Here is a 9,663-nt window from a genome sequence, read left to right on the forward strand (position 1 = left end):
TTCTAGGCCGAGAGCATCAGTGGTGGAGCGTGCATGTAAATCAATGGGGGGGGGGGCTAATTAGTAGTTGATTTCCAGTTCGTGTTGATGTCTGTCATATGCTGCAGCAGTTGCTGCAAACACTGGCCTCATTTAATACATAATCTGCATTCTAGCGTTTGCATCGTGAGTATGACATCCATACTCCGAAGGACATAAATAAATCCATGTGAGGAAGGACCAGGCGGGGGGGATTGCCCAGGTTAGCCTCCACTAAAGTTTTCCAGATGGGCCAGGCCCACTGGGCTGACACGGGCACGGCCCGATAAAGCACGGCCCAAGCACGGCCCGGCCCGCATGGCCCCGTTCCCGTGCCTGGCACGGCCCGCACCCGTGCCTGTGCCTGGGCCTTGAGTTCGGCCCATGGGCCAGCACAGGCACGACACGGAAAAGCGGCCTGGCCCGGCATCGGCACGGCCTGATGAACGCCAGCCGTTGGATCAGGAACCCTAAATGATTCTAACCGTTGGATCCGACCGTTGGAACGCGGTGTATATAAGCCGCGCCAGCCTCACTCCCCTCTCCCACCCGAAAGGCGAAAGGCCGAAACCCTACTTCATTTCCCAGTCCCCCGCGCCGGTCTCCTCGCTTGCGCTCCGTCAGCCGTGGCGAACGGCGACTCCCAGGGGCGAGGGCGACGGCGGCTCGCCGTCGTCCCCTCCTCTACGTCTCGCCCTCCGGCGGCTCCTGAGCCGGAGCTACGAAGATCCAGGTAGGATACCCACCTCTACTTCTTCTCGCCATCCCGCAGCTCCCCGTTCATCTTGCTTCTTCGTCTTCAGTTCTTCTCTAACTTGTGTGTTTTGTTCTATAGATCCGCTGATCCGCTGCTGCTCGGAGGAGTTGGAGCTCCTTCTACGTCGCCGACGACTAGGAGGTAAGAAACCCTAACCCTAGATCTGGTCTCACTTCTTCTTCTTCTCCGTTCCCGATCTAACTTCTTCTTCTTCTCTTTTGTGTTTTGGCAGCCGTTTGAGGCCAGCGCCAGTGAGAATGCCGGTCGTGGCCCGGCCCCCCGCTGTCTCTGAAGACACGGTGGAGGCTAGTGCCACGACCATGGAAGATGAAGACGAAGATGAGAGGCTGCGGAGCCTCCCTGGTGATGACGAAGACGACGACATGGGCGAAGACGACCTAGAAGAGCTCTTCGGCCGTGGAGCTCGAGCTGGCGCAGAGGGAGGCAAGGCTGCAACACAATGTGGAGGACAAGGAGCTTGAAGAAGCATTTGAAGAACTCTATCTTGATTAATGCTTATTGATGCCAAGGTACATCACTAAACCAAAACCTAACACAATGTGGAGGACATCACTAAATCTACATCATTATCCTAATGCTAACTCTGTTCTCTCTGCAGCACAATGTGGAGGACAAGGACAAGGACAACTGGACAAGAACAAGGACAACTGGACAAGGATTCTTGAAGAAGCTTTTGAAGACCTTGGACAATTAGTTTCTCTCTTAGTTATCATTTCTGTAATGGGATTGTAATTTGAAACTTGGACAATGATGTAAGATTAAGAACAATGAACTTATCTGGAGCTTGGCTGTACTCTTTTCCTGCCTAGGGTTTCTCACAAGGGTGAGTTTTACCTTGGCGGGTTTTTAATGAGGCAGCCATTGCACAAGCTCCCTATCTATTACTATTTTCTTAACTCTCTGTGTGTTTGATCTGATTTTGCTTCTCCACTTCAATTTCTGGAGTTGTTGATTTGAAAATGTGCTTGTGAAGTTAAATATGATGCTGCCAAATTGCTTGTGACAGAAAATGTTTATAGTGACTGGGCTGGCACGGCATTGCCTGGAGGCACGTCACGGCACGCTTCAGCCATGATAGGGCCATGCCTGGGCTGCTGTCTCAGCACGGTGGCACGTCAGGCACGGCACGGTGGGCCACCGTGCCACTTAGTGCCGTGCCTTGCCGAGCCGTGCCTGACCGGGCCCGTGCCCGTGCCGGGCCGGGCGGCCCGGTTGGCCAACTATAGCCTCCACTGCCCTCCGCCAGACATACTGAAATCCCTACCAACTTTTACCCCCTAACCGAGGTCAATGTGCAGAGCAAGTCGCCTGAGATATGTGAAAATTTTAGGCGCATGTAGTTTAGGAGGTGTGTATAATCATTGCACTTAATTAGAAAAGGAACTTAAAGAGGCTACAGATAACTCATTATGAACCGAGGTCGAAGATCATCGTCCAGATGCTGCATTACGGATATCCAGTGGGTGGTGCAAGTTGCATGCAGGTGAAGTTAAGGTTAAATACAAATTAAAAGGCCCCCATCGATCCGTGCCACCTTGTTTGACCCTTTTTCTTTCATTTCAAGCACATCCATCTCAGTCGGACAGTCGCCAGCCAAACCCAGGCGTCGACCATTGAACGACCCGCTGTTTGGTGTCTTCCGTCTTCCCCCCTGTTGGCCTGGCCTACCACTAGTACTTTTCAACCCCGTCGTCGTCCCCTTGAGCTCCCTCCGCTGCAGGCTAACCGCCAACCTCACCTTCCCCGTCCACCGCGCACTAGTCCATGTCCAGTCCTACTACTTTTCCGCTCCACTCACATCCACATGCGTGCCCTGCCCACGCGTACACATCTGCACACATCGTCTTCCTCACCGCCATGGCCCGTATACATCTATATAAATAGCAACGAATGGCAGCGACGACCGACTCCATCACCAAGCCAAGCCAGCCAGCCATGGAGTGCAACTCTCTTCCTGACCTCGTCGTCGTCCTCGCCGGCTGATGTATGGACACCCTCTTCGTGCTCGGCCAGGAGTCCCGGCTGCGAATCCTCCAGCAGGCAGCCGCGCGCGTCCCCGGCTGCGCCTACCTCTGCGCCTGGGCCGCTGTCCCTGCCCAGCCTCTCCACCAAGCTTCGTCTTCTTCCTCGGCAGCTGCCACCAGCACCAGGTACCGTACACATATGCGTGCATGCATTGGCAATGCATCCACATACATGATGCATGGCTGGCTGGATTTGAATCGATAATTTGTGATCACGGAGCCATGGTTGACGATTTGATATACATATGCAGCGCCCGCCTGCTGTGCTGCCTCGACGCATGGCTCTGCGACGGCGGTGGTGACCGGGCCAGCCTCGGTGACGCCCGCCGCCTGCGCGCGCTCTTCGACGCCTACCGGGGCTCCCTCTGCCCACCCGTCGCCGGGTGCGTCCACCATCTCTACTATACACCATGCATCCATGCCGGCGACGGCGACCCACATGGCCGCCGGCCGCCGCGGCGGGCGTCGTCGATGGGCAATGCAACTTGAGATTTAATTTCAATTCACTCATCAGCCATGGCGGTTCTGCGTGTGTGCTCGCACAGGTGCGTGCCGGGGTGGGCATACAAGGACGGCCGCGCGTACATAGAGCTGCCGGCGCACGACCTCACAACCTCGGCGTCGCTGCCAGTGCAGCAGCAGTTCTATCAGGTCGGTGTCTCGGTGCATGCATCTGCACGCCTTCGTCTTGTCTACTATGTTGCATTTGATTATGGACTTGTTGTTGGTTTCCCTTCCTTCTCTTCATTCTCAGATTAATCCTGAGCTTGCTTTATTCTCGCTTGCTTGTGATGTTGCAGGAAGCTGGCATCAAGGTTTGTTTTCTTCATCACCGTACCTCATATGATGAGAGAGTATATATATATATGCTCACATTTATATATATCTATACTCGATCGTGCAATAAAGATGTATATATAACTTCAGTATACACATAATCATCGATTTCTTGGGAATTGGTTTGCGCAGATGGCGGCGTTCATGGGATGCGAGAGCGGCGAGATCGAGATCGGCATGTCCACGGCGGCAAGCAGCGGCGGATCCCCGATGAGCCTGGAGTCCACCTTGCAGCAGGTTTTCTCCGAGGACTTCTTCCAGCAGTCGCTGCTCGAGGAGCTGCTCCAGCTGCCACCGACGCGGCCATCGTCGCCATCGTCCTCTCTGCCGTCCGTCTCCGTGGGCAGCCCCGCAGCCGATGGCTCGACGTCGCTCCAACGCACGGTGGCCGTGACGCCGTCCTCCGTAGAGCGACAGGCGGCGCCACCGCCCCACCCGCGCCCGCCGCTCCCCTTCGTCCGGCACGGCGGGCCCGGCCACGTCTGTTTCCCGAGCGCCGAAGCCGACGACGCCGCGATGGCGCAGGCCATGCTCGACGTCATCTCCGCCTCGTCTTCCTCGGCGCTGCCTACGACTCCACCGTCCACGGCCACGGCGCCGCCGCCTCCTCCGGGCAACCACCAGCACCGCGCTCGGCGGCGGGGAGCGGCGACGGCGTTCCGGGCGTACAACGCGGCGCTGGCGCCCAGGGCGCCGTGGCGGCCGCCAGGCGCGCCAGGGCAGCGCATGATCAAGATGGGCATCTCCATCCTGAGGAGGATGCACATGCTCAGGTTCAGCCGGGAGCGCACCGGTGGCACCACGACGATGGCGCAGCGGGGACAGGAAGGAGAGGATGACCCGTCGTCGCCGGCGGTGCCGTCGAGCAGCCAGCTGAACCATATGATATCGGAGCGGCGGCGGCGGGAGAGGCTCAACGAGAGCTTCGAGGCGCTTAGAGGCTTGCTCCCGCCGGGATCAAAGGTAAATAAACTCCCCAATTACACTATATGATGAATGGCTTGCTTGATTATTTTGATCTTTCAAAAAAAAGATGATTTGCCTGATTAATTAATCGTCAAATCAAATATATACATATATATTGTTGTGTAACTCCTTTTTTGTTCATAGAAATAGAACTGGTTTGTTTGTATGCATGAAATACTACACATTTTGTACTAGTGTATTTTGTTCTCTTTATTTAGTTTGGACGACCATTTTGATATACTTTATTATACATACACTTTTGGTGCGTACTAGTTTTAAGGTTGTAGCAAAAAAAAAGGTAGATTAAATCTGGCTTAATCACTGTTAATTTTACACTAATTTGCATGTGCATTCCATTGTTAACAATGTAGAAAGACAAGGCTACCGTGCTGGCCAAGACGCTGGACTACATGAACATCCTGGTAGCCCAAATAGCCGACCTCGAGGCGAGGAACCGGAGCCTGGAGAGCCGAGCTCACCACCACCATCGGCACGCCAATGGCGGCTCGTCGTCGTTGGAACAACGAGTAGTTGTTCTGCAGGGCCTGATGAGCGGCACATTGTCGTCGTCGGAGAGGGTGCAGGTCCACGTGACCGCCGGCGACGTCGGCGGCGCGTCGACCTCATCGTCGTCAACAGGCCGCCGGCCGCCGCCCGGCCAGGACGACGTGGTGACCGTGCGGGTGCACGCGCGGGCGGCGCAGGGCGACGTGGCGGAGCTGGTGGCCCGCGCGCTGGCCGTGATCAAGGACATGGGGTGCTTCACGGTGGTGGCCGTCGACGCCGGCCGTCCCAGCGATGGCGGCGGTGATGTCGCTCAGGCCACCTTCACGCTGCGAGCAACGGTAAGCTTTTTCGTTTTTGGGTCACGGCCATGCATTTGATGCATGCATGCACACGTGTTACGGACCTAAACTAAGTTGTTGAAAAGTTGATTGAACCACGGACGGTTCCTTATCGAAATCCAAATTAATTAACTAATTTGAAGGAAAATGGCAATGCTGTGGTGGGTACTAGCATTTGAGAGGCTACATGGACACGTTTTTGGGTAACCTGTGATTCTAAATAAACAACTACTTCAAGGGCGGCTTTCAAATCAGCGATCAATAAATGGGCAAATGAGGATTGAATAAACGGACAAATCTGAGATTTTGATGCATGAGGCCCTGGAAGTAGCTGTAGTTTTTTTTTTCTCTCTCTCTCAAGTTGGACGAGCAGGGGCAATCCTGGTCAAAGTCAAAGGGATTAGCCTCCCTACAGCGATGGCCGTGGGGCCCAACAGGCCGCCGGCGAAAACTCAACGACTCCTTCGCGCAAAAGCTTGACCGTCCCGTCGTCCGTCGGGCGTGGGGCCACCTCACCAGTCACCTCCTGGATGAGGATGACGTCACGGCCCGCCAGCCAGCGTATACGAGTCCAAAACCCGGAGTCGGGGTCTCTCAACTGAAAATTCAGTTGGTCGTCAGGCTGTAATGTAGACTGTAGTACATTTGGTCGTATTTACAGTCTGAAACTGAAATTTCGAATCGAATTAGTAGTAAAATTAAAAGTTGTGTACTACGTATGTATTGCAGGCGGGCGAGTTCGACGCGGCGTCGCTGAGGGAGGCCGTGAGGAAGGCTGCCGAGGATTCCGCGACACCACCGTCGGGCGACTCGTAGACGGTCGCCTCTTCTGCTGACCAGAGAAGAGACGGCCCGACCCTCCCAGGTCCTGATCGAGCGTGGGCCCCAACTAGCACGGACCCGGGGACCTGGGGGGAATGGATGGATGATGCAGGGTACTTGAGCGTTGACCCGAGGCGCTCGTTTTGCCTCTTCTGTCGTGTGGAGGTCGATGTCCTTTTAGTGTGTCGTGCGTGTTAAACTGAGTGCCTCTGTAGTTTCCAAAAATTTCATCACATCGAATTTTACGGTACATATATGGACTACTAAATGAAGACAAAAAAAACTAATTGCACAGTTGGGTGAGAAATCATGAGACAAAACTTTCGAACCTAATTAGTCCATAATTAGACACTATTTGCCAAATACAAACGAAAGTGCTACCGTAGCCAAAACCCAAAAAATTTTGCATCTAAACGCGGCCCGAGACAATTTCCCCTCTCCACCGGCAGAACTGGCTGCTGATGGACATCCAACACGGGTATATTGTACCGCATTTGTCGTTCGATAATGATAGGAATCGGACCCACCAATCCCCACGCTCGTTACGCCTGTTTAAAAAACAGAGGATGGGGCGTCCTTATCCTCTCCGCTGGTCGGCTCACGTTCTTGCCCCTCTCGCGCTTTCTCCGTTGCGTGCGCCCGCTGGCTTGCTCGCGCGCCTCTCGTCCCCTCCTGTTGCGCGTGCCGCGCCGCCCCCTCCCTGGCTGACGGCGGCGCCCTCACCCACTCCGGCGTCCTCCCCCCCTTACACCGGCGGCTCCTTCTCCGACCCTGGCGTCCTCCTCCCCCACCCTGGTGGCTCCTTCCCGCACCCTGGCGTCCTCCTCCCCAACCCCGGTGGCTCCTTCCCGCACCCCGACGTCCTCCCCCATAGGGAGCTCCCGGCGCCCTCAGATTCGGCGGCCATGGCGCTCCCCGCCCCAGGCTCTCTTCTCCCACCCATGTTACAATTGTATCTTTCAATTGTTTCAGACGCTTTAGAGATATGTTGCAGTTGAATCATATGATGTTGCAAAAGTAGATTGGGGGATGTTGCACATGCTGCATATGTTGCAAGTGTTTCAAAGGAATGTTGCAAGCATTTGTTCAAAATGTTTCAGCTATTTCTAGACGATGTTGCAATCATTTCTGATCTGGATGTTTCATATGCTTGACATAAATGTTGCAATAATATGTTCCAAAATATTTCAATTATTTCAGTCTTATGTTGCAGCAGTTGTTCCATGTTGTTGCAAGTGTTTTATTCGAGCGTTTTATCATATGCTTCACACAAATGTTGCAATAATATGTTCCAAATGTTTCAGCTACTTCAGTCTAATGTTGCAGCATTTGTTCCGTGTTGTTGCAAGTGTTTTATTCGAGCGTTTTATGTTGTTCGGCCGGGGGCGAGCTGGACGAACGAGGACGCGTGGCTTGTCGGTGGCCTAGTGGACGGATGCGTTGGGGCCTGGCGGACGGGGGTGCTGCAGTCAGGGGGGCATTGAGGCGTGCTCGTCACGCGCATGTGAAAGGACCTTGATGTCGCCTAGAGGAGGGTGAATAGGATTATTTAAAACAAACTCGCAGCAAAAGTTAAATTCTAGGTGCGGCACTGCAGCTCCCAAGGTGCAGCACTGTCGCACTACGGCACTACCTCACTAAAAGTGCGGCACTACTGCGCCTGCAGATAAGCTCAAACTGCAATTCAAAAACTACCCAAGAAAAAGTAGATCGAGCAAATTACTGATGTTACTGGGGTAGTGTAGAGCTTATTCCACCACCAAGATATTGGCAAAAGTGCACGAGCAAGTAGATCGGTACCAAACCCTAGAATCACCACAAATACAAGTATAGTAATGCAAATCACAAGAACACAAGTGAGACACCGATTTGTTCCATGGTTCAGCTCGCCACTAAGGCTTGCCTATATCCACGTTGTTGAGGTAGCCACAAAGGCTTTGGTCTCTTTCAACCTTATCCTCGTTCTAAATTCAAGAGAACGAACTTTTGAGATGAGGGGTGATTTCACTAGATGATTGGAGTGATTACAAACTTCTCGAGGCTGCCACACAAGTTGGCAAGCTCCACGAACGCTCTTGCTGACGGCGGAGCAAGCTCCAAGAGTAACAAACATAATCCACTGGATTGAACGTGAACCAAGTGCTCTAGGAGATGAAGAATAGTTGGGACTGCTCTCTAATACAGTTTGGAGGCTCAAACTCTCTTGGATTTGGAAAGGAATCAAAGGGAGAAGCTTGAGGGGCTCCAATGGTGAGTGAGGGAGAGAGAGAGCTGCTCTGGTCGCACCTGGGAATGGAATGGTCGAGCTAAAAAGCAGGTGACCGTTGTGAGAGAGAAGAGAAGGTATAAATACCCTCTGCTCCCAACGGTCAGATAAGTCGCGGCAGTGCCACGGTTGAACTGCGACAGTGCCTCACCTGAACTGCGGTAGTGCCTTAGTGTGGTAGTGCCTCACCTGAACTATGGCAGTGCCTTAGTGTGGTAGTGCCTCACATGCCAGGCAACATAAAAGATAGGATTGCAAAGTTTGCTGTCTTGGCTAAGGCTTTAAGGATATTTGGTGGGTAAGTCAGCACTTGGTTGCATATTAAAGCTTGTGCATTGTATCCCCCTTTATAGTATGGCTTTTGCTAAACTCAAATTCAAAATATCAAAGAATTTAAACACCACTGAGTTGGTTACCACATCCTTTTATAATTGGGGGTTTCCACCATCGCATGTATTATCCTCTTTCTCAATATTTCTTCATAAGGTTTGCAATTATCTTTTTCTCATCTCTTCGAGCAAACACATGTTGATCTTATGACTTGAATCTTTCCAACACATGTGAGTTTAGTCCATGGTTTCAAGTCACTTCCATTAATGATTTGATCCTCAACATAATGTGACTCATCATAACTCGATTAGTTCCTCGAATTAATGCAAGTACTCTCTTCTTCACCTTAGCCATGGTACCTCAGTCCTTAAGCCATTGCTTGCCCTTCACCTTTGCTTAGTCCCTCGAAGTCATTTCCTTGCTATCTTCACCCTATCGAGCCATATTCAAGTCACATCATATTAAGCATCCATTGAAAACCATTTCTTCAATGCTATGATCCTTGCTTGAATATCTTCTTATATGAATATTGAGATCAATCAAGCTTCAGTTGGATTCACATAGATAGAGATATATCAATACGGTCAAGCCAATTTATGATTCCTTATATCCTTTTTATTTTGGCTTGACACTCCTAACACTCACTTCAATATCTATCTTCATACTTCTAGCTTGATCAAATCAATGCAAAGTGATTTTCCAAATCTTTATCTATACAAGTAAACCAAAGTAGAGACCATCTTATATCTAATATGAGTTGTCCTTTGTCATTTGACC

General features: G+C 52.1%; 1 protein-coding gene across 3 annotated transcripts; it reads left to right on the forward strand.

Moving 5' to 3' along the window:
- Nucleotides 1-2,782: 2,782 nt before the first annotated feature.
- On the forward strand, nt 2,783-6,352 carry LOC136471467 (putative transcription factor bHLH041). 3 transcript variants are annotated; one of them, XM_066469196.1, is made up of 7 exons: nt 2,783-2,946; nt 3,072-3,203; nt 3,366-3,471; nt 3,621-3,635; nt 3,790-4,620; nt 4,995-5,468; nt 6,198-6,352. In XM_066469196.1, exons 1-7 carry the CDS (start codon nt 2,783-2,785, stop codon nt 6,282-6,284), a joined length of 1,809 nt encoding a protein of 602 aa, XP_066325293.1. In that variant the 3' UTR covers nt 6,285-6,352. The 3 variants fall into 3 exon arrangements, with proteins under 3 accessions (XP_066325293.1, XP_066325295.1, XP_066325294.1); XM_066469198.1 differs by lacking the exon at nt 6,198-6,352 and adding an exon at nt 5,612-5,849; XM_066469197.1 differs by lacking the exon at nt 3,621-3,635.
- The last annotated feature ends 3,311 nt before the right edge of the window (nt 6,353-9,663 follow it).

This window comes from Miscanthus floridulus, chromosome 8 (assembly GCF_019320115.1).
Source record: "Miscanthus floridulus cultivar M001 chromosome 8, ASM1932011v1, whole genome shotgun sequence".
NCBI classification, from domain to species: domain Eukaryota; kingdom Viridiplantae; phylum Streptophyta; class Magnoliopsida; order Poales; family Poaceae; genus Miscanthus; species Miscanthus floridulus.